The sequence below is a fragment of the Canis lupus genome, chromosome 32 (assembly GCF_048164855.1).
Source record: "Canis lupus baileyi chromosome 32, mCanLup2.hap1, whole genome shotgun sequence".
Taxonomy (NCBI): Eukaryota; Metazoa; Chordata; class Mammalia; order Carnivora; family Canidae; genus Canis; species Canis lupus.
The window spans coordinates 20990174-21014882 of NC_132869.1; the positions used below are offsets into that span (position 1 = coordinate 20990174).

Below are 24709 nucleotides of genomic sequence, written 5' to 3' on the forward strand. Positions count from 1 at the left end.
TATCAATGCTTATAATAATAAATGAGACAGATACAGTGATGTGAAGTTGACTGCAGAGCAGTAGTTTAGATTTCCCCCACTCCTGTGGGAGTTCAGGTGAGATGAGGACACATGGTTCTCATTTTGAAAACCTCTCAGTTCTCAGCAAGGAAATGGCAATGATGAAGGATGTGAATATTCCATTTTAATGGCCTTTTATTTTTTTATTTAACTACAAATGGACATTTATGTGCAACTCTAACTGTATTGATTATATAGAAACTTGTTGGTTACAGGCAAGTTAACATTGTACAAAGTAACAGGGATTTCTAACCTTTCTTTTTTTTTCCTCACAGTTCGCAAAAGACGAGTTGAAGGAGACCACCAGTAAGTCCACCAAGATACAATCTTTGGGAGACTTTTAAGAGGTCACCAAGAGCTCATGTTGGTGGTGTCAGATGTAACATTTTCCTGGGTAGAAGGGAAAAGACTGGAAATCTTTTTTTTTTTAAACTACATGTATCTTCTTTCTAGTTTGTTATTAGTTTCAAATTGTAAAATCAATAGTAGGTGGTATTTTGTATTTTATAACATTTCTTCTGCTAAAATCAATTTTAATTTAGCTTATTAATTAAATGGTTTGTGATGAGTCATGAGTTTAAAAATACAAATGTAGAAGTTTAGGAAATCATTTATGTAGAATATGAACATTTTAGGGACCAATCTTTTTAAAATCAAAAAGGGACATTACTGATATGAGAATTGCTATTGTACCTGTTAGGTACAAGACATTCATCAAAGCTTTCTTTATTCCATCACGGGGAGCCCTTTCCATGTTTTAGAATACGTGAACTTGGCAAGAGTATGCTTTTTGCCTCTATCAAGAAAGCAAAATGCCAGGATTTTAAAACAGAGGACTCCAAATCAGGTCATCTGTTCAGGAGTAAAAGCACATCTCTGGGAGAGAGAAAGGTGCCTTCTGCATGTTCCAGGTCATTGCACTTGTCTGGTGTATGTGCGTCAGAAACACCTGGACTTGTTTAAACAAAGCCATCAGCACGGCCAGGTTACATACGTCGTTTCAAAATGTCTAAATTCATTGTAGTTTATCTTAATTGGGCATTATTAAATTTTTGTGAAAGGTCATATAAAAAGCATGTAAGTAGGCAAGCTATTTTCTTCCCTGTAAAAGGCATGTTGCCAACTCTTGGTAATTTAAGAAAAAAAAGGCTATTAAACATGTGTAATCAAAGATAATAAACGTGATGGAATTGGAGTCTGAGGCATATGCAAAATGGTCATCAAAACTGATGATTACTGTAAATTAGAAACTGGCCTGGGTTTGAATTACTGTTGCACAGTATTGTGAGAATTCGTGCATGTGCTGCAGAATTGCAAAGACAGTAGTGACTCAGGGCTCACTACAAATTGTCTGACCAGTAAGGAAAACTGTCCTTCATAAGCCTAATTTTTATTATGTTTCCTTTCATCTTATCTTTTTTGGTCCACATGGTGTAAAAGTAATCTCTCCTGAGAAAAGTTTCTTCCTACTACTCCTGCTCACAGTATTCAAATGAACACTTGAACAGTGTCGCATGGTGAAGGCTGCCTCCAGTGCAGGCGGAGTGACGGGATTTGAACCTGGATTCACCCCCTGGCTCAGGGCAGCTCCTGGAGCAGAAGGGCGCAGAGCTATCACAGCTACAGGAGACAGGCAGGAAGAATTCAGGCCTGGCTATATCATTTTCAGGGAGTAAAGGGAAGAACCCCATTTAAGAGGAGGGGGATAGGTCTATTGATTCTTTAGGCAAGGATTTTTTAAATTGAATTACAAAATGTTACTCCTTTGGCTTGGGCTGGACAGTTTACTTAATGAGCTAGGTAGGCAGTGTCTTCTGTGCTCTGGTTATAGGCCGCCTCAGCAGGCCAAAGCTTCCCTTATAAGAACCGAATGTCTTTGTTGTGTTAAATCAGTATCCAGTGTTTCCAAGGGGCCAAAGACAGACTTTGCACTATTACTTTTCAGTTAGAGACAACTGATATATATTTTCTCCAAGTTAGCAAGTGTTTTTGTGTGTGTGTCTCTTCATATACAACTTTGGAAATGTTCTTGATTTTAGAGACTGTACACTTGCAGCAGGGTGGAGAGTCAGTGTGGAGAGAGTCTAAGGCTACCCGTTATACTTCCAGCAAGGCTTCCTTGCTTGCACTGTCCTGTAAGTCAATGAATTGAGAAGTATGTTACCCCTTCTACTGTGAGTTTTTTTTTTAAAAATATACATAGATGGGGCCCTACACAGTCTATGTATGTACTTGAGGCTAGGATCTTTTTCATTTGTTACTTACCACAGTAGGAAGAAGTGTTTTGCTTCTACCATTCTAGTCCTGAGCTATGACAGTTCATTTTATAGCTGAAGAAACATTTCTTCATAAATATCTTTAAAAAGATGAACATTGATCCAATTGAGGACAGAAAGTCAAGAATTGTAATTACAAGGGAGAAAACTGATGTTTACTTTGATCTTTAAAATTCTGGCACCTAACCTTTCAGTAACTTCCAGTGTTCTTGTATAGCTTTAAAATGTTGTAATAGATTAGGGTTCTGAAATAGTCTTGATTTTTTTAAAACCAAAGATTTTCTAAGACCTTAAAACATTCTGTACACTAACCAGTTTAAACTTATCTAGTTATCTCATCAAAGGATATTCTTTGCATTTTTAAATTGCCTTTTTAAAGAATCTTTTAATTTCCCCATTTTGTAAAATTTTACATTCCTATTTGTCTGAAGTTCTAATTTTGCAAGTATGTCTACATGAAATTGTATGTATTGAAAAAAGCAATATTAATAACTAATACTGATATTGTTAAAAAGGATTTTGGTGCTATAAACTTGTAGCTTAAATCTAGTAGAAGTCTTAAGTATAGGCAAAATACATTTCCAAAGGGTGCCTGTCATTTAAAAGACCAAATAAACATTTTGTGTTTTAAAAAAAAACTAGCAGATTGTTAGTAATTTCAAGGAGAAATTATCTTGGTCATTAAGTTGCAAATTCCTATTTAAATGAAGTAACCCACATACTCCCTTTGTGCAATAGGTGCACTCTGGAAAAGTTACATGTAAATAGAACTTTGTAAATTGTTTTTCCATTGACAGTATCTGATGTATTTTCACTTAAAAAGGGGATTCCATGATAAAATAAAAATTTTAAAAGAAAAAATGTTTTGATAAAATGTTAATCCTGTTCTGTTGTACATTATATTTAATCCTTGCTGCCATTAAAATAAATAGTCTCATGAGGTTTCATAAAATCTGATATTTTTGGTTCTGTGCTCCCAGAGCGTGTCTTACTTCCTCTTCTTGCAGATCTGAGGGCTGTGCTTTCTCTGGAATCCTTAGCAGTAAGTTCAGTCCTATCCTTTTGTTCCTTTATCCCAACTTCATAAAAGTCTTTAAAATATTATTGAGATATAATTAACATAACTGTATTAAAGGTGTACAACATGATTGGACATGTATATATTGCAAAATATCTACCCCCAAGTTTAGTTACTGTTACCTCTCACAGCTAAAAAAAAAAAAGATTTTTGCTTATGATGAAAAATTTTAAGATCTACTCTCTTAGCAACTTTCAAATATGTAATAAGGTATGGTTAATATGTCACTATGCTGTACATTCCGTCCCCAGGATTTCTTCATCTTCTAACTGGAAGTTTATAGCTTTGACCACCTTCACCCACTCCCCGCCCCTGCCTCTGGCTATTCTGTTTCTCTGAGTTCAGTTTTTTTTAGATAGTCATATAAATGAGATCATACAGTACTTGTTCTCTGGCTTATTTTACTTGGCACGATGCCCTTATAGCCACTTCATGTTTGCAGAGCATTAACTGACCACATGGCACCCACGAGCCAAACTCATGGACATACCAGAACAACTCCTGTTGCCCTCAGACAAGGGTGTAAGTTCTGGGGTCTAATGATCTACAGAACTATCTTCTCTGTCACCTTTCACTGAGCATTCATGTTTCTAGATAATTCTCACCACAAGACTTGCTTACTAAAGAAATTCTTCACTATTTTTTAATCAAGAAAACATATTAGCAAAGATTTTTCTGTCATTTTAATTTGGTCATTCTTATCTCTTCTGCATTATAATTCAGCTCCAAAGTCTGATGCTCAAATGTCATTAAACTTGGTTCATAATAGTGAAGTTTCTTTTGAAAACTGTACTATAGGCATTTAGAACTTACCACATCATACTGAAATAATTTCAATAAAGTCTATCAAATATTCTATAGACTTGGACTTTTTGAAATATCCCTTTAGTTCCTGTGTTCTAAACTTTCTTACATACCCCTTCAGGAACAAGCTTATTTCCTGTAATTATTCTATCCTGCTCTATGAAGCCATATAAAATTGTTAATACTTCACCATTTTTACCCATAAAAATAGTAATTTCCTACAGTTGAAATCCCACCAGTACTGTCTAGTCTGGCCATAAAGGTGAATTGACAAAACATGAAGAAACGGTTCTGTGGACCTGACAGGAACCAAGCTTACGATAACCAAAGATTATTTTTACAGCAAAGCAAGAACTTTCTTACCTGGCACCCAAAGCCACCAAGCGAAAGAGAAAATCTGCGTAATGTGTTATAATGGGTTTGAGGAATCTGGTAAGTGTCAGAGGAATGAAGACCTTTCCCATGCATCTTTACTGTTGGCCGGCCTTCCGAGGATGGCTGTTGGGCTGACGTTCTCCTGCAGGAGGTCTTGATGCCCGTCCTCTTGGGCAAGTAAGGAGGCTCTGGCACTCCAGCTCCTGTGAGTACGAGTGGCCCTGGGACACAGTGTCCTCATGCCCAGCACGGTGGCCCCTGCTCTTTTAGGGACCAAATGATGAGCATGGCCAACCATATGTGGGTCAAGTCATCAAACATCTTTTGTCCTTTGTGAAGCTTTCCTTCATGTCTGCCAGGCCTGAGGGCCTAGAGATCCCAGCCTCAGGCCTGTTTGCAGGCCTAGCAGAGCCTCAAGGCCAACCCCTGTGAAAAACAGCTGACCTTACAAAGAAACGGTGCTGGTACCTCTTGGCGTTCTGAAGGAGTCTAGCCTTTCAGGAGGTAGTGCTAATTATGGATGTTTACTATACAACCATGAAATTATGCTTTTAAAGTTATAAAAGGAAGGGAAATACAATTCTGGAATTTCCTGCATGGTGAGATGATGGGCCTTTTTTTTCTTTGACCATATCTATTTAACAATAAGACATTTTAAAAGATATATCTAATTAGTATCAATTTTCAGAGATCAAGAAATGTAGGGATCCCTGGGTGGCGCAGCGGTTTGGCGCCTGCCTTTGGCCCAGGGCGCGATCCTGGAGACCTGGGATCGAATCCCACATTGGGCTCTCAGTGCATGGAGCCTGCTTCTCCCTCTGCCTATATCTCTGCCTCTCTCTCTCTCTCTCTCTGTGACTATCATAAATAAATAAAAAATTTTTAAAAAATCATTTAAAAAAAAAGTAAATATTGAATCATGAGGGATTTACATGGTCAATCAAATCCCAACCCCAGTGAGTTGAGGAAACCTTCAGAAAAGTCATATAACTTACCCAAGATAATACCGTTGGCTTGTTGGTTCAATAAATACTAGGTACCTGCTATGTGTTCCAGCTAGTGCACCAGTCACAAAGCTAGGAGTCAAATCTAGTATTTTCTTGCCCATTACCCTTTCCTCTAAATTTGATGATGACATTCATCTCAGGTATTTTGGGTCTTTCTCCATAAGGATCTACTTAACACTGTGATTGCTCCATATAAAAGATCATGACCCTTCTCTCTAAAATGCTTTTTTTTTTTATTTGGGAAGAAAAAGCTTTGGACAGAGGTCTTTTTTTTTTTAATATTTTGGTAAAGATTATTTATTTATTTATTTATTTATTTATTTATTATTTGAAAGCAAGAGAGGGAGGGAGTGCACAGAGGGAGAGTGAGAGGGAGAAGCAGACTCCCTGCTGAGCAGGGAGCCCAATGTGGGACTTGATCTTAGGACCCTGAGATCATGACCCGAACTGAAGGCAGACACTTAACAACTGAGCCACCCAGGCACCCAAGAGTTTATTTTAGAGAGTGAGCATGTGAGCGGGAGGGAGGGGTAGAAGAGAGTCGCAAGCACTCTGCACTGAGCTTGGAGCCCAACACAAGGCTCGACCCCACTACCCTGAGATCATGACCTGAGCCAAAGGCAGACATTTAATCGACAGAGATACCCAGATGCCCCCAGATAGTCAAAGTTCTTTAAACCTCAGCTTCCAAGTCTGTAAAATGGAAACTAACGATACCTGCCTTTCAAGTTGTTCTGAGGATTAGAACTGGTAGGGCCAGTGCAGCACTTGGCAAAGCACTCAGTGTCCTTAAGCCCTTCCATGCTCTACCTGCGCTGACAGGACTACAGAGCAATGTGGCCGAAGGTAGGTTAGTGCCACGCCCATGGAAATAAATGACAAAACACAGAAGGATTCCAAACCCAGCTAGGCAGGACAGGAGGACATCCCAGAAGAGGCGATGCCTGGGCCCAGCCAGGAGAATGAGGTGAGTAGAGCAACCAAAATGCACAAAAACCTAAGACCCAGAGCAAACAGTTACCAAAATAAGCTTCTTTTGGGGGAAAAATGGGCTTTCTAAAGTCATAGTCTTGCTTCTGAATATTCTTTATTCACAAGTAGGATTATGCAAAAACGACTCAATTCATCATTTCAGTCAAAACAAGTCGTGTCATCATTGCTTTAAAAGACACTTAATAATATACAGTTGACTCTTGAATAATGTTGGGGTTAGGAGTACCCCCCACTCCCCACACAGTTGAAAATCCAAGGAAACTCTAGCCAACTACTGACCAGAAGCCTTACAGATAACATAAACAGTTGATTCATACATATTTTGGTTGTTAAATGTATTATATATTCTTATAATAAAGTAAGCTTAAGAAAACCATAAGGAAGAGAAAATACATTTAAAGTACTGTACCATATTTATTTTTTAAAAAATAGCTGTAAGTGGACCCAAGCAGTTCAAACCTGTGTTCTTCAAGGATTAATACAATGTATACAACGAGCGCACATTTCATACTTCAGTCATTTTCTTCCTCTTCACCTCCTGCTTTTCTCTTTCTGGAAGCCTCAACTCCTGAACAGATACAAGAGATAAGAGGTAATATTCAGTTTCAAACATTTCTAGAAACTTTGTCTATAGTAGTTTTGAGCTATCCTCAACAAAACAGTAGCAAAGCAAATCCAACAATATGTAAAAAAAAAAAAAAAAAAAAAAATCCACTGATCAAGTGGAATTTATTCCTGGGTTGCAAGGGTGGTTCAATATTTGCAAGTCAATCAACATGACACATCATATTAATAAGAGAAAGGATAAGAACCATATGATCATGGAGCACCTGGGTGGCTCAGTTAAGTGTCTGCCTTGGTCATGATCTCAGGGTACTAGGACTGAGCTCCTCATTGAGCTCCCTGCTTAGCAGAAGTCTGCTTCTCCCTCTGCTATGCTCTCTGGTTCTCTCTGTCTCTAACAAATAAATATCTTTTTAAAAACCCATATGATCGTTTCAGTAGGTGCAGAAAAAGCATTTGATAAAAGTACAACATCCACTCATAATAAAAACCAACAAATAAGTTTAGGGAGAATGTACCTCAGTGTAATAAAGGCAACCTATGAAAAACTCACAGCTAACATCATCCTCAGTGGCAAAAAAACACTCAGCTGTTCCCCGAAGGTCAGGAATAAGACAAGGATGTCTACTCTCACCACTTTTACTCAACATAGTACTGGAAGTCCTAAGGACAGCAATCAGATAACACAAAAATAAAAGGCATTCACTATTTACAGACGACATGATACTGTATTTAGAAAACCCAGGACTCCACCAAAAAACTGCTAGAACTGATACACAAATTCAGTAAAATTGCAGGATCCGAAATTGATATAGAGAAATCTGTTGCATTTCTATACACCATAATGAAGCAGCAGAAAGCGAAATTAAGACAACAATCCCATTTACAGTTGTCCCCAAAATAAGATAACTAGGAATAAACCTAGCCAAAGAGGTGAAAATTCTGAACTCTGGAACTATAAAATACTGATGAAAGAAAGTGAAGAAGACATAAAGGGAAAGCCATTCCATGCTCATGGGTTGGAAGAACATATATTGCTAAAATGTGTATACTACCCAAAGCATTCTATACCTTTAATGCAATCCTTATCAAAATACCAACAGCATTTTTCACAGAAATAGAATAAACCTAAAATTTGTATGGAATCACAAAAGACCCTGAATAGCCAAACCAATCTTGAAAAAGAAAAGCAAAGGGGCACCTGGCTGGCTCAGTTGTTGAGTGTCTATCTTTGTCTCAGGTCGTGATCCTGGGGTACTGGGATCGAGTTCCACATTGGGCTCGCTGTGAGGAGCCTACTTCACTCTCTGCCTGTGTCTCTGCCTCTCTGTGTCTCTCATGAATAAATACATAAAATCTTAAAATTCTGGACTTCAAGTTTTATCTCAGAGTTGTAGTGATTAAAACAGTATGGTAGTAGCACAAAAATAGTCACATAGATCAACAGAACAAAATAGAAAACCCAGAAATAAACCCATGATTATATGGCCAATTAGTCTTCAACAAAGTAGGAAACAATATGCAATGGTGCATATTCAGCAAATGGTGTAGGGAAAACTAAACAACCATATATGTGTGTGTGTGTGTGTGTGTGTGTGTGTGTTAATTCAAAATGGATTAAAGACCCGAATATGAGACCTGAAACCATAAAAATCCTAGAAGAGAGCACAGGCAATAACTTCTCTAACATCGGCCACAGCAACTTTTTTTTTTGAGATAGGTCCCCTGAGGCAGGAAACAAAAGCAAAAATAAACTATTGGGACTTCATCAAAATAAAAAGTTTTTGTACAGCAAAGGAAACAACAAAACTAAAAGGCAACATACTGAATGGGAAAAGAGATTTGCAAATGACATATCTGATGTATATAAAGACCTCATACAACTCAGCACCTAAAAACCAAATAATCCAATTGAAAAATGGGCAGAAGACATCCAAATGGCCAACAGACACATGAAAACATGCTCATCATCATTCACCATCAAAATCAAAAACTGAAGAAACAAGTGTTGGTGAGGTTGCGGAGAAAAACGAACCCTCTTGCACTGTTGGTGGGAATGCCAACTGGTGTAGCCAGAGCAGAAAACAGTTTTAAGATGCCTCAAAAAATTAAAAATAGAACTACTCTACCATCCAGCTACCATCCAGCAATCGCACTACTGGGTATTTACCCAAAGAATATAAAAACACTAATTCAAGAGGATACACGCACCCTGATGTTTACATATAGCAGCATTATTTACAATAGCCCAAGTGTCCATCACTAGATGAATGGATAAAAAAGATGTAGTATATATACAATGGAATATTACTTAGCTCTAAAAATGAATGAAATCTCGACATGGAACTAGAAAGTACAATGCTAAGTGAAATAAGTCAGAGTAAGACAAATACCCTATGATTTCACTCATGTAAAAGTTAAGAAACAACAACAACAACAAAATGAACAAAGGAAAAAACAGACAACCCAAGAAAGAGGCTCTTAACTATAGAGAACAGATGGTTACCAGACAGGAGGGGGGGTTGGGGGATGGGTGAAACAGGTGATGGGGATAAAGAGGGCACTTGGTGAAGTGCTGAATCACTATATTGTACACCTGAAGCTAATATAACACTGTTAATTAACTGGAATTAAAAACTTAAAAAAAAAAAAAAACCTTAAAATAAAGTGGTCTGAACTGATGGAGGAGCCAGCCCTTCACATTGGAAGGCCACCCCGCAGCAACAACCCAGGTCCTCAGACACGATGTCTAGCTGGTCAGGCCCCATGAACCCGGGCTTCCCCTGGGCAGCTGTCAGGCCAGGAGGGACAATTCCTCCTCATTATACTGACTGACATTCTGATCATATTGCTTGAAATACATTCCCCTGCTTCCTCAGTATTTCGTTTTTTTCTATCTAAAATTTAGTATTTTAAAGCCTGTGGAAAAATAAAATAAAAATAAAAAAATAAAGCCTGTTGGTTTTAAAAAAGGACTGCTTGCATTTTATGTGTTTTCATTATACTTTTAAAGTTTTTTTTTTAAAGATTTTATTTACTAATTTTAGAAACAGAGCAAGTGAGCAGGGGTAGGGGTGCAGAGGGCAGTGGGGAGAGAATTTCAAGCAGACAGCACTTGCATGGACCCCGACTTGGAGCTCAATCTCACAACTCAAACCAAAATCGTCAGACACTCAACAGACTGAGCCACCAGGTGCCCCTGAAGTTTTAAATATATATTTTTATATGAAAAGTGAATGTCTCCCTTAGGTGACCAGTGCTTAACTGACATGCTTAACATTTCTGTTACTGTGATGTTTACTCTGATCTGTGACTCCAAACCTAGAGTGAAGCATGTTAAACATTCAGAAAGAAAACAGTGAATCAATTAAACTGGCATATGGGAAATACAGTGATTCCCTATATATTTAAGACTTAAAATTTATTTGTAGGGACGCCTGGGTGGCTCAGTGGTTGAGCGTCTGCCTTTGGCTCAGGGTGTGATCCCAGGGTCCCAGGATCAAGTCCCACATTGGGCTGTGTGGAGCCTGCTTCTCCCTCTGCCTCTCTCTTTGTGTCTTTCAGGAATAAATAAAACCTTTAAAAAAATGTTATTTGTACTTATGACATAGTGGAAAAGGAAATAATTAAAGGAAAAATATTTCAATAATGTGAAAACGGAATAACCCTCAATTACTATTATACCCAAACAATAAAGACACCCAGTTCCCAGGATGCTTCTTGCTCTACCACACTGAATTACTACTGAGCGTGGTGGTGCCTCAGGGCCCCACACGTTTCCTCACAGGCCTTTCCATCCCCCCCAGGACGCCCTCCAGGCCCAAGTGCCCTGCAACCTAAGACTTTGCTCTGAGGTCTCCTCTGAGCAGCCTTCCAACACCCACCTGAACAAAGGATCAGACTCTCCTCTGGCCACTCCTGGTCCAATCACTGCACTTATCTCCCTGAGTTTCAGTGAAGTGTACAGACATCTGTCCGTGCTCCTGGGCTGGGAGCTACTCTTCATTCCAGGAGTGGACTGAGGAAACGGTAAACCTCTAGCATCCAATAAATTTGGTTTTACCTCATCACTGGTCAGTTTCCTTGCTCTCAGTAATTTCTTCTTCTGATCCCTCATCACTGTCCGAAGTACAGATTTTGGCTCGTTCCTCTGAAAGCAAAGGAACTTCAGACGTGAGATTTTCCCTCATAGACAAAGACCTGTGTATTCCTGAGCTTTTTTCCCTGTTGTTGCTTCCCACTATACATTTTCCCTTGAGGAGCCGACAACATCTTTAAGGTTTTGATGAGATGTATATAACTTTCAGACATGCTAAAATGACTTTGATTTGAGAGATTTTGTTCTGAGAGAGAGGCAAGGCTTTTAAACACCTAAAAGGGTTTATGCACACATTAAAAATTACAAAGTTTAAATACCGGCTCAATACACAAGCAGGCAAACTGCTCATCACACATTTTCCTCTGTAAGGACATAAATTATTTAATTGACTTTACTTTGGAGGTGCCTTATTTTCCCAGCTAAGCTCTTCTGTGGGAAAGTAGCCCTAACTAAAAATAAAAGGCCTTTGTACTACTGTTCTAAGTAAATCACAGCAGGACGGGGAGTAAATGCCCATCATCAACCTCTGTGGTCCTCAGGTGATGAAATCGGATCTCCATGCCCAACTCACCTTGGAGCTCCCGTTGGTAATGGTTTTTAATGGCTTTGGCACCATCCTCCTCCTCATGGATGCTGTTGGGGTCCTGGTAGGGGACACTCAGCCGCTGCTGGCTCTGCTTCTCCCACAGATGGATTGTCTGGTGAGTAGAAGCCCTCAAACGTTCTTCTTTCTATAAAGAAGCAAGCCAACTTTTTAACTGAAAAACAACTACCATTGTGCCCATTTGAACCTACATTTACTATATTTCTTGTCTTCAGAGTACAGCTCTCTCCATTCCACACCTGCTACCAACACAGAGATCACTTTGTAGAGTTTAATTCTAAGGCGTGAAGGCAACAGGGTGAGGAGGCAGGAGGCTCCTCCCTCGCGCCAACCGCCCAATCAGGACTGGCACAGACGTGGCCTTGGGAGCCGCAGAATCCCCTGCGCCACCAGCCACTCTGGGCCACCAGCCACTCAGAGCCCAGAGAGCAGCAACCAGCCTGAGGAACCTCATCCATGCCCAGTGTGTTTCTGCCTGGGGGAGGCTGTGTCTGCCAACCCCTGAGACAGACCTCCGGCTTGATCAGGCGCCACCAAACAACACTGGTGCCTAGATGTTCCTGTCTGGGCATCTCACTCCGGAGACCTTCCCCAGAGCTCTGGATGACAAGATGGGGAGATGCTGGCATAGGGGAGGGTCCCTGAGCCCAAAGCAGAACATTCATACCCTTCCTCTGCCTGGCAATCCACACACTGCTGTTCACAAGCAGAGCCAGTGTTGGGTCAGGAATGTCTTTTTGACCTTCCTAGCATTTCCTGTCTGGCTAACAAAGTTTTATGGTATCTGTCAAAGTTGGTATTTTCTAAATTATCAGGTTTCCCCTGAAATCTCATCAACTGGAGAGTGAGCCCATGAGTGGCTGGTTTGCTCTATCCTACCAGTGGCCATTGACATGACTATGGTTAACTACACACTTGGTTTAGGTTGGCTCCCTGATAACTGTAAGAAATAAAATGGTTAGGCATTAATTGTGAATTAATATTCTGGAAAGTACAGCTTTTTTTTTTTTTTTTTGAAAGTACAGCTTTTAATACCCCCCAAAAAAATCCCAGGATAAAACATAGCCAATGTACCTTAATCATTTCTGTGCGCTGGCACTCAGGATCACAACCAGCAATTGGTAAGATTCTAATCCTCTGTGTCTTTGAGCATCTATTACCAAGTGGCAGGGTCATCTTTCTCTGTGTGGCACAGTCTATAGAATGAGGTCTGCTGGGACATGGACAAGAATGTGTCACTGTAGACTAAGAACATTTAGAGGTGATTATCTCAACGGCACAAACAGCTGTGGACAGTGACCACTTCCCCTGCAGCAGATGAGGGAAGCGGGGCACAGGTCCTGGGGCTCTGAGGCTTCCTCATTCTCTGGTTCCAACCTCCGTCCCATTTCCCAGGAGATGCTGATGGGGTGAAGTGCAAGTGGAGGAAGGAAGAGAACAGGTGGCAGGGTCAAGGACTTGTCCAAAGAAACCCCCGACAACAATCAGAGACAGAAAAAGGATATGAAATCTCAGTTCCATGAGGGTGCTGCAGAGGCCAGAAGTCGCAATTCAAGAAGTAAAGAAGAGTCTCTCCATCTGAATACGATCAGAAGGAGGGTCAAAGCAAGGAGGCCTCAGGACAGCCCAGGACAGTACCAAGAACAGGAATCACTGGTGCGGAAAACGTACATTCCTGACTAAAGGAAGGTAGGTTTTAGTACATCAGAAAGAAGAAAGGGTGATCCTCAGGAGGGGGTCTCTGAAGCTGTAGAGAGATGGGACTTAAGGAATGTGGAAAATAGGCCACAATGGAAAAAAGCAGGCTGTAGAATCGTTTGTCTTTTATAGCAGCATTTGAGAAAGCTCATTAAGAGGCTGGACTTGAACAGCATTTATTATGCCAGGTCTCTGCACTGCATGACATCTTATGTATTATTTGACTTAACTGACAAAATATCCCTGTGAAGTAGATATTATCGCCATTTTGTAGATAAGGAAACTAAAATTTAGTGAGAGTGAAGGGCGTCTGGATGGCTCAGTAGGTTAAGCATCGACTTTTGGATTTCGGCTCAGGTCATGATCTCAGGGTCGTGAGATTGAGCCCCCTGTCAGGCTCTGTGCTGAGAGTGGAGCCTGCTTAAGGTGCTCTCTCCCTCTCCCCAACTTACCCTCTCTCTCTACAAAAATAAAAGAAAAAAAAAGGTTGTGAGATTGAGACTCTTCTTCAGCTTAAACAGAAGTGAGGCACACCCTCAAAACTGTCCATTAGTCTTTAAAATGGAGTAACATTATATTGAGCATAATTTACATACCATCAAATTCACTCATTTTAATACACAATTAAATGATTTTTTAAATTACAAAGTTGTGTGACCATTATTATAATCTGATTTTATTTATAAAGATATTATTTGAGAGAGAGAGAGAGAGACAGAACACAAGTTGGGGGTGGGTGAGAGGGGCAGAGGGAGAAGGAGAAGCAGACTCCCCACTAAGCAGAGCCCGACACAGGGCTCCATCCCACGACCCTGGGATCATGACCTGAGCCAAAGGCAAACCTTTAACAGAGCTACCTAGGAGGACCTACAATTTGCTTTTAAAACATTTTCGTGATCTCAAAAAGAGACCTTGTGTACAGGTAGTCTGTTAAGTGCCCCACTTCAAGGAGAGCCACACGAAGGACAACAGCTCTGTGTCCTTAGAGGGAAGGTATGCTAAGGAGCGCAGGGAGTAGTGTCCAGTGAAGAGGCTGCAGCACAGACAGGGAGCACCTGCCTGCCTGGGGTCAAACTGCAGCCCCTCACACCATTTAGCCCTTTCCTCTACTCTGTGCTCACCCCGACAACATGCTCATGATCGGCTGGCCTCCCAGCTGAAGGGAAAGGACACAGACCGGCTGAGCAGCACAGACCAGTCTTCTAGGCCTCCTGCCAGGTGCACCAACCAATGTGAATTCATTCACTGGTCTGGTTTACACAGTGGTCGCCTGCCAGTTTTGACATTAACTGGCTCCCTGAGAAACAGCAATTCGTAGTAAAGGTGAAAAAAGAGTGTGGGAAACAGACCACGTCCCTGGTGAGCACCCTGAAATCATGTCAGTCAGGGCCAAGTCAGGCTCTCTGCACAGCTCTCAGCCCCACTGCTCTCTACCTACCAGGAACAAAATGTCAGCAGGAACGGTTACCTAAAGGTGAGTTTGGACTTAAAGACGGCTCGTCCCTGTAGACCAGTGTCTTCTCGAACGAACAGGTGATTGTGATTGCCCTGCATTGGGGCTTTGTAGACATCAAACACTTCATTGCCTAGATGCAGGGAAAGGCTGCAAAGAAGAAACCGTTCAGGACTGGGGGGCGGGGCACTGAACAAATCCTACCATCTCCATGTTCCCCTCCTGGCTTTACTTAAAATGCTATGGGACTGTATACTCAATTCATGAGAAAAACAGAGATGCTATCAATAACTTACTCCCTTTAAAGCAAAAGGTGGTAAAATGCATCCTTCTTTAACCTGAAATTGTTTTTGTCATTTTCCCAATCTCTACCATGTCGTTACTAAAACAGAAACATTTCTCCCCAAAATACCAATTTATACTGTGCAATGGCACCTCATGCATGTGAGCTAGCATTACGCTTTCACCCCAGTAAGGCAACTACCATGAATCTGATCACATCTTGAGCCTACTCCTAAAGTGTCCTCCTCCCAGAGGCCTAGATTTTGTTAATTCTTTAATGGAAAGATGGCCCCAAAGTAAGGTCCTGCACAGAGAACTCTGGGTCTTTCAGTGCTCTTCGGGTATTATGGGCTCACCTCTCATCTGACCACTTGACCACCCGAGCATTGCTTTCCTTAATTTCATTTCCGTCCTCATCCCAGCGTTTCCTCCATCTTATCGTATTTTCCACCTGGTTCAAAACACAAGGGCATTAGAAAACCAATGTAACTAAACTGCATGTTCTTTTTTCCTCAAGTGACTTATAATCATGTGCCAAGAATTCATAGGTAGTGACAAAGGAAGCTCACAAAATAAATAGCCCATCAGGCAACACTGAAACACTCCTGCCACAAATATCTAGAAATATTGAGTAAACTAACCATTTTGTTTAAATCTTTCCTAAGCTCTAGTTCACAGCAGTGGAAGCAGAAGCTGAGTACAATGCAAGATGGAAGTATTATCACACACAGTAAGAGCTTCTTTTATTTTTTTTTTAATTTATTTATGATAGTCGCAGAGAGAGAGAGAGAGAGAGAGGCAGAGACACAGGCAGAAGGAGAAGCAGGCTCCATGCACCGGGAGCCCGACGTGGGATTCGATCCCAGGTCTCCAGGATCGCGCCCTGGGCCAAAGGCAGGCGCCAAACCACTGCGCCACCCAGGGATCCCAGTAAGAGCTTCAAAAGAGAGAAGATGAGACTTTGGGTCCACGTGAGGTAGGCAGTTAAAATGGAAGTCTGCCTATTGCAAGTCTATGAAGGGCTATGAGCCCAATGAAAGAGGGACTAGTAAGCCTGGCCTAGTAAGACAGGGAAGCTCTGGGCATTAAATTAAAAATAAAATAATAAAAGAATGTACAATTAAAAAATTAACAAATTAAAACCTAACACTTACACTTTGCCCTGTTTTTAGCTCAAATTTGTCCTACCCATGTAGTAGGAACTCCAAATCACAAAGGTAGCAGAAAAATTGGTTCTGCCTGGGATGCCTGGGTGGATCAGCGGTTGAACATCTGCCTTCGGCTTAGGGCGTGATCCTGGGGTCCCGGGATCGAGTCCCACATTGGGCTCCCTGCATGGAGCCTGCTTCTCCCTCTGCCTATGTCTCTCATGAATAAATAAATAAAATCTTAAAAAAAAAAAAAATTGGTTCTGCCTGTGACAGAAGCTCATACGCAACCCCAAGCAACAAGACAACATCCCTGTGACAGCACTGGAGTGTCCTGCCATCCCAGGCCTTCCTGAGAGGAATCGCCTGAAGAAAAGGCATCTCCTTGTGCATAATCTGAATTCCATAAAGAGTCTGCGAGATTTCTACTGTCGGAAGTTGTGAGAAGCTACCCACTATAAAAGTAGAGGCAGTTCCATATACCTAACTATATTTATCCTAAAGGAAGTAGCTAACAACTTTCAAGAATTTTTATTGTTACTTTAATTGAAAAATTACAACTGTGAGAAAAAGGTTAGAAGAGTGACAACTGCAGGGATTAAAAAGAGTATGTAACTTCTCCCCTAAAAAGATTCTGAAAAGACATTTCAGTCCTTGTTCCAAACAGTTATTTGTTGACTGAAGAGTAAACATAAAAGAACATTTCATAATCTCAAGTCTCAAATCATTATCTCTGTTTTAATGAAAAACCTCAAAAAAAAAAAAAAAGGAAGTATAGAATAGTACCTTTAATTTCAACCTGGTTCTATCTTCCTCATCAAGCACTTTCTCACCTTCAAATTCATCTTCATAATTCTGAGGATCAAAAGGTCTAAAAATCGTTTTTTAATCACATATTAGCCATATTTAGTAATGAATATTATTAATGCCATAAAATAATCTTTACAACATGTACCAATATATTAAAAATCACAGGAGGCAAAGAGCTTCATGTATGCCAGTTTGCATACTTTCTTGAAATTTGATTTTAAAACATCTGAAATAAAATCCAACTGTGACTAATAATTTTAAGTCTTGTTTGAAGAAATGTCTTCTAAAATAAGACATAGTCTACCTTTCTATTTTTTTAAAGAAAAGGTATCCTGTTTAAACTCATGAACCTTCATGAGAAATACTCATCAATACTATTTTGTTGTCCAAAATCGTCTTTTCTAGTTACAGTGGCTTTTGCACTGAATATTTATGATTTCTCTAGCAAACTTTGTCAATCTCATTTTCTGATTTTTCAGCTTTATACTAATGAAAAACACCTTTACCAGCTGTCAAGTCTGTTTATTTATAAGTGCCAAAATGCTGGAAGAATCATTCACTTTAAAATTCTCACATTAGTAACTCATCATTTTTCTACCACAGCGCATCCTAAATTTACTTTTCCAGAGGTATATGAGGAATCCCCCTTCTTTATAATTAGCCAACTCATGATAAGAAAAAACATTTATATTCCACATGTTTTTATTTAAGATCTTGAAAATAAAACTTTAATCAGCCCTCTTACTTGGGTTCTATGCTGAGAAATTTAGGTAGTTTAACAAAGTACAATTCATTTCCTAAATCAGAGTTGATACTGGGGATTTCTACTTCTATTCTGGTTTCAGAAATCTGCTCTTCCTCCTGTTGGTCCTGAGGCAATCCATGTTCATCCTAAGAGAGGAATCAGAATGTGAGGGTTTGAAGTGAAATTAAAAATGCTCCAGCTCTTCTCTGGTACTAGGAGATGTAGGTATAACCAGAAGTAAATTCAGACGCCATTTTAGGGACAAAGCAGTCCATAACCCCTTCAGGCCTCTCCCTAAAATTTCATCCTCTCCCCCAGAAATACCACCACAGAAACAAGATCTGTTAGCCCTCATTACCAGAAAAAATATCTATTTTGTTGACCTATCTAGTTTGCATAAGACATTAAATGAAAGAACTGTGGAAATGTGTAACCTCTCAGTACTATTAAAATCAGAGCAGAAAGTCAAATAGCACATGCTTTCTGGCACAAGTTTGTATTAAGAAAAACTTAAAGGTTTTCAAATAATGAGTCCTCACAGTTTAGCCCCAAAAGTTTGGCATCATCCTCATTTTGATCAGTTTTTCTGTGCCCTCAAATGCCCACAATTCCCAACAGAGCTGAGAAAGTCACCCTGATTCACCAAGTGTTTCAGACCACTACTCAATTCTACTCAATTATCAATGTCCTCTTTTCATAGGAGGCAGACCCTTCAGCCTTTGAAACTTTCTTTTTAACCTTGAATAATGGAACCTGTTGAGGTTAGTGATTGTACTTACAACAGCCTGCCTTGGAATAGGTTGCTCATTGTCCCCATCACTCTCTGAAGAAATGTCATCTATGTCTCCAAACAGATCCATGGTCCTACTATAATCTTCAATGCTGGGAGAACACGTACAGTATTAATTTCTCTGACTGAAGTTCTTTACACAGTTCTTAGCCCATCACTTCAACATTTTCTCAAGATTCAGAAACCAAATCTCCACTAAGCCAACCTTGATCTGGCTCCCTGAGCCTAGCCCCCAAAAGCATAACAAGCATCTATAGAGAAGGAAGGTGGCCAAGATGGTTGGTAGAAGGCAAAGCTGCTGTGATAGCCAGTTTTCAACATAGTTCCTGGTGGTTCCTGCCTGATATTCCTGCCCCCTGCAATCTCCTCCAACACGTGTCATGGTTGGTTTATGTGATCAACAGAATATAACTTCACTTCCAAGGCTAGGCCACGACATTATGGTTTTTCTGCCTTGCTCTTTCTCTCCTTAGGTCACTTGCCCTAGAGGAAGCCAGCTGCCATGATGTGAAGACACTCAAACTGCTATGGAGAGGCTCATGTGGCGACAAACTGAGGCCTCCTGCCAAGAGCATATTAGTGAGCTGTTTTTGAAACAAATCCTTCAGTCCCAGGCAAACCTATAGAGAATACATTCTCAGAGCCAGTATCTTGATTGCCACAAAAACCCGGAGCCACAACTCTCCTGCTAAGCCAATCACGACCGTCAGAAATTATAAAATATTAAATTAAATGTTTGTTGTTTTCATCTGGCCTTCTCAGGGGATGTAACTGGAGGTGAGGGGGTGATACGCATGTAACATAAGACATGTCTAATCCAACTCTTATCTCCCTACGCCTTTGGATTCCCTCCACACAATGCCAGGGAAGCTTCATTACAAGTAGGCCACCAATGAGTTTGTTTAAGCTAACCAACTATGGAGCCATGTCTTGCTATGAAAACATCGGATCCTGAATATATAAGTGTGCCCAAAGCAGTCAATTTGGCCCAATAGTCTGTCCTTCATCTCACATTCTTAAATACGCTTCCACACATATTCCCTCGGCTTCTCCCTATATCAGCAAAGGCTTGTAGTTCTTTTGGTATATAAGCTATTTCTTCTTCAGAGTTTGTGCTTTCTCTGTCAGAGTATGCAGAGATCCTAGTGATGGGTCTACTGGTAACAAGTGGGTCAGACAGCATGCAGCTGGCTGAGTCTAGAGAATGGAAGCTGCCCCAGGTGACATTACAGTGTTTTCAAGCAAGGAAAACCCAGTTTCCTCAGGTACAGGGGAGCAAACTGCTTCTCATAGGTAAGGGAGGCTCAGGGTGACTAGGAAATTGAATTAGGAAATGTGTCATGAGTCCAAACAGATATCTCACTCCCAGCTTCTTTCTCTATGTCCTTTCGGGGTGCCTGGAGGAGCTCAGTCAGTTATCCATCTGCCTTCAGCTCAGTCCATGATCTTAGGATCCTGGGATAGAGCCTTGCATCCAGCTGAGGCTGAGCACGGGGCCTACTTCTCCCTTTTCCTCTGCCCCTCCCCACAGTTCATGTGCTCTCTCAAATAAATAAAATCTTAAAAAAAAAAAAAATTAAAAAAAAATGCCCTTTCATATGAGACTTCAAAATGCTGGGAATTCAACTAATGTTGCAATTCTGTAACCATACAATTAAATGTTTAATATTCAGTTATCTCAGCCCTCTGACTATGAGATAGGAGATTCTTTTAGGGCTGTTAGGAAAGCTCACTGGTTCTCTGACCACGACCTGAGCTGAACACGTTTAAAGACCTAAGCTTGTAATTTCCTTCTGTAAGGCACTCAGAAGTATCTACCCCATACCACAGTCCACACAATCACTACTGCCTAAGCCACTTGAGCCCTCAACCAGGGGGGATAATCTGATTTATCATGCCACCATACCATGCATTACCACCACACCCTTTCACACCTTTCAGACCTGCATTGAAACCCAAACTAACCTACAAATCACATCTTTAAGGATTTGTCTCGACTACTCAATTAGGTCTGAGTTGGGCAACAGAAAACACCAGCTGTCTGTACATATAGAATTTAAAAATTTTTTACTTAAATTTTCCACTCACTCCTAGAAATGAGGGAACAAAATGAAGAGGTGGAATTATTAAGCTTAAAAAATTACAGTATGGAGCTGAAACTCATACCTGAGGAAGAGAAGTATCCAGCTGGCACTGATGCCTCTGGGGGGCGTAGGGGGGGGGTGTTTGTCACTGAAACTGGCTCTCCAAGTGTTGGTAAAGCTGCAAACTGTTTGAGCTGCTGTAGAAAAGAACTGCTTCTGCTGAGGTAATGAAGTGTTTGTGGACCCTCTTAGAAAACCTGCAAGTTGACAGGAAGCTTCCAGAAAGTTCCATAAACAAACAGGAAGGAGTAATCTCTTCGTTGTTATTCAATCTTCCAGTCTCCCTCCAGCGCCCCCTAACAGGGGGCAGCTGGCAAAGATGAAATGTGCTTGCAGAAGCACATCTTGCCCCAGTATCACTGAGCTTGCTATAAAATGGGTCGGTTTGGAGATGAAAGAAAAGAGCTTAGTAACAGATACACATGACTATTAGTTAAAAACAAATACAAAAACAAGAAGTATATTGCCTTAAAAAGGACAGCCAGGATAAAGGCTCTTAAAAGCCAGGCATAGGAGTTTCAACTTGATAAGCCAACAAACAGCAAGAGACTGAAGAATGGCATAAGGAAAATGGCACATTGGTGATTTAGGACCTTCTTCTTTTTTGATGTCATTTTTCTTTCTCTATTGCTAGGCTTCAGGTAAGCCTCCACAGCCACCACCCCAGATTGTACCAACAGCACTAGAAAGGAAGTAGGGTAGTCCATCTGTAAGGGAAAGATTAATTAGTACATGTACAACACCACAGAAAAGACAAGTATGTGTGGTAAACTTAAAACATACCTGCAGGGGTGCCTGGGTGGCTCAGTTTAAGTGTCCAACTCTTCATTTCCACTCATGATCTCAGGTTTGTGAGACTGAGCCCTGGGCATTGGGCTCCACACTCAGCAGGGAGTCTGCTGGAGTTTCTCTCTCCCTTTCCTTCTGCCCCTCCCTGTACTTGTGCGCATACGCTCTCTCTCAAATAGATCAATAAATCTTTTTTAAAAAATCAAATTAAAAAAATACCTTTACCATTCCAACCATCAAGAGGTACCAAATTTCCCTCCCTTTGAATAAAGGCTCACCTTAAGGACTCACTTTAAATGAAGAGATTGTGTTGGATTTTTTTTTTTTTAATTTTTATTTATGATAGTCACACAGAGAGAGAGAGAGAGAGGTAGAGACATAGGCAGAGGGAGAAGCAGGCTCCAGGCACCGGGAGCCCGATGTGGGATTCGATCCCGGGTCTCCAGGATCGTGCCCTGGGCCAAAGGCAGGCGCCAAACCGCTGCGCCACCCAGGGATCCCTGTGTTGGATTTTGATGTGACTTTCCGTGCTAGCCAGAAAACCTAAAAAAGGTAATACAGCTTTTATGTGGTTCCCTCTCTGAGGTTGCTCATCTTTGCATCCCAGCCATCATGCTGTGAGAAAGTAGGGCCAGGACTGGGATGCACAAGTGAGACACTTAACCTTGGGTGAAAAATATAAGGGGTGCCAAAATCTCAGTCATCAAGATAAATGATACTGCAATACAATCTTTTTAAAACTTCATTTGAAAAAAAAAATTAAAATAATAAAACTTCATGTGAAAAACCATGAACAAAATATCGAAAGTTTAATTGAAGTGGGGATCCATCCAGCTCTGTATTTGTGCAGCTCTAAGTTGCCTTACCCTAATTCCAGCCATCAGATCCTTTTTACATAAAATTCTGACATTTTGTCCATCATGGTTTTTTGCATTAGTCCAATTTTTTAAAATGTTGTATCACAATTTTATTTATCTTGATAACTATAATGGGCTAATGAGGGGCACCCTTTCCTCCCCCTACCCCACTCTGCCGCCAAGTTCATGTCTATCCAGAACTTCAGAAACTGACTTTATTTGGCAAAAGGGTTTTTGCATATAATTAGTTAAGATTAAGTCCACTGAATTAGGGTCAGTCCTCAATCCACTGATTCCTTCGAAAGAGAAGATCTGAAAGCATACAGAGACGCAGAGCAAACGAAGTTTGGAAATGAACCATGTGAAGACCAAGGAAAGACTGGGGTTATGCAGCCAACAGCCAACGACTGCCAGAAACCCCCAGAAGCTAGGACAAACCACAGCAGCATTCTTCCCTAGAGCTTTCAGAGGCAGCCTGGACCTGTCAATACTTTGATTTAGGATTTCTAGGCTCTATAACTGCAAGAGATTACATTTCTGTGGTTTTAAGCTACCCAGTTTGTGGTACTATGTTATAGCAGCCCTAGCAAACTGAAATGATTAGGGGTTCTTTTGGGGCCCCCTTTAAATTCTGCACCTCAGAGGAAAGCCTCGCTTGCCTCACCTGGCCCCAACTAGGAGACTTCTCTGGGGTGGACAGGGGAGAGGCAGAGCAACAGGAACTCACTGAAACCTGAGATTTCCTGCGAGGCTGACACAGAATCAACTTGCTTTAAGAAAAAAGTAGATTTCCTGAACAGATACTTGCTTTAAATTTTTTTATTACAATTAAAATTACACAAAAGCAAATCAATTCATTTCCATCAAAATAACTCATGTTTACATATTTAATAAACTGTACAAAAAATACATAGTGTTTCCACATTGTGCTTCAATCATCATCTTCTTCTTCTTCATCACTGATTACGTACTTCTTATGCTTTTTACTGGTTTTATCATCATCTTCAGCTTTTCTCTTTCCAGATGGTTCCCCTTCCTAAAATAAAATTTTTAAAAATCTAAAAGTCAATAGAGAACATTTCTAGGAAGATTTATCAAAAGTAGCTCTAAGCTGAATAATTTTCTGAAAACACAAAATAATTTTTTAAATAAGAACATTCACCAGATAAATAAAACCAGTGGTAAAGGTCATGGCCAGTTTCCAAATCTACAAGTACTAGAAGCATTTAAAAATGACAATTATCCAGAGCTAATTACAAACTAAATATAAACAACCCAACTTCAGGACTACAAGGACGAGCTAAGAAATTATAAGCAATCTCTTGGAAGGAAAGCCTTGTACATGGAGAGAAGGGGCATATACGAAACCAGAAACTAGGACTGGGAAGAGTCAGGGCTGTCCAAAGAAGTCTGCCTGTATAACCACTGGCCCTGACAAATATTTTTATTATGAACAGGCAATTAATTAAAGTTCCCTCTGCTTCCTTAGCATTTCACCTCTTCATTATCTAAAATTCAGTATTTTAGGGCATTTGAGTCAGTTAAGCACCTGCCTTCGGCTCGTGTCATGATCCCAGGGTCCTGGGATTGAGTCCCACATCAGGTTCCCCGCTCAGTGGGGAGTCCGCTTCTCCCTCTACCCTTCCCCTCTGTTTGTGATCTCTCTCCCACACATGCTCTCTCTCAAATAAAATCCCTGCTCAGTGGGGAACCTGTCTTTCCCTCTCCCCCTGCCCCCCTAACCCTAATGCTCTCTCTCACTCACTCTGACTCTCCCTCTCAAATAAATAAAACCTTTTTAAAAAGTAAAAGTTCAGTATTTTAAAGACCAATTTTTAAAAATAATGATTTCCTGTTTTGAATATACTAAAAACTCACATCATACAGGTATAAAAAATATTTGAAGAAATTAAAGGCCTATTATACAAGTCTGCATTATTTAAAACCATGTACAATGTTCTAATAGAAATAATTCAGGAAGTTATCTAAAAACAATTTTTACAGACAGAATATATCAATATCTAAATAATATCGAATATTGACTAAAATGAATTGATAGAGAATATGACACTCCAGATTTGCCCTAACTAGCTTCCTCAGCGAAAATAAAACAGGATGAATAGCCTGAAGACT

General features: G+C 40.4%; 3 protein-coding genes and 1 long non-coding RNA gene across 5 annotated transcripts in view; 2 read left to right on the plus strand and 2 right to left on the minus strand.

The window, feature by feature from the left end:
* TMOD3 (tropomodulin 3) overlaps window positions 1-3288 on the plus strand; it is a 45418-nt gene extending 42130 nt beyond the window's left edge. The window contains exon 9 of the mRNA XM_072808521.1: window positions 336-3288. Within this exon, the coding sequence (XP_072664622.1) occupies window positions 336-370 (35 nt within the window). The 3' untranslated portion in view covers window positions 371-3288. The remainder of the gene's footprint in view (window positions 1-335) is intronic.
* Window positions 3289-5929: 2641 nt separating this feature from the next.
* On the plus strand, window positions 5930-19834 carry LOC140622794 (uncharacterized). Its single transcript, XR_012022458.1, has 5 exons — window positions 5930-7185; window positions 11796-11957; window positions 13256-13549; window positions 15959-16023; window positions 19260-19834. It is a non-coding gene; the product is annotated as an uncharacterized lncRNA (long non-coding RNA).
* On the minus strand, window positions 6669-23246 carry LOC140622789 (RNA polymerase-associated protein LEO1-like). Of its 2 annotated transcripts, XM_072808530.1 has the most exons (10): window positions 20953-23246; window positions 18776-18878; window positions 17997-18142; window positions 17228-17312; window positions 15650-15744; window positions 15027-15161; window positions 12935-13070; window positions 11828-11987; window positions 11221-11307; window positions 6669-7161 (listed from the first exon to the last, which is right to left on the minus strand). In XM_072808530.1, exons 2-9 carry the CDS (start codon window positions 18854-18856, stop codon window positions 11225-11227), a joined length of 921 nt encoding a protein of 306 aa, XP_072664631.1. In that variant the 5' UTR covers window positions 18857-18878; window positions 20953-23246; the 3' UTR covers window positions 6669-7161; window positions 11221-11224. The 2 variants fall into 2 exon arrangements, with proteins under 2 accessions (XP_072664631.1, XP_072664632.1); XM_072808531.1 differs by lacking the exon at window positions 20953-23246 and having other exon boundaries at window positions 18776-20620.
* A 134-nt stretch (window positions 23247-23380) lies between these two features.
* Window positions 23381-24709, minus strand: part of LOC140622784 (RNA polymerase-associated protein LEO1) — a 36880-nt gene continuing 35551 nt past the window's right edge. The window contains exon 12 of the mRNA XM_072808520.1: window positions 23381-23612. Coding sequence (XP_072664621.1) covers window positions 23508-23612 — 105 coding nt within the window. The 3' untranslated portion in view covers window positions 23381-23507. The remainder of the gene's footprint in view (window positions 23613-24709) is intronic.

Coding starts and splice junctions, on each gene's coding strand:
- LOC140622789 (XM_072808530.1), bottom strand. CDS start 18,856: ATGGATCTGTTTGGAGACATAGATGACATTTCTTCAGAGAGTGATGGG. Junction 18,143..18,775: donor CTATTCCAAGGCAGGCTGTT/GTAAGTACAATC, acceptor TTCCTCTCTTAG/GATGAACATGGATTGCCTCA. Junction 15,745..17,227: donor GAACCAGGTTGAAATTAAAG/GTACTATTCTAT, acceptor GTTTTGAACCAG/GTGGAAAATACGATAAGATG.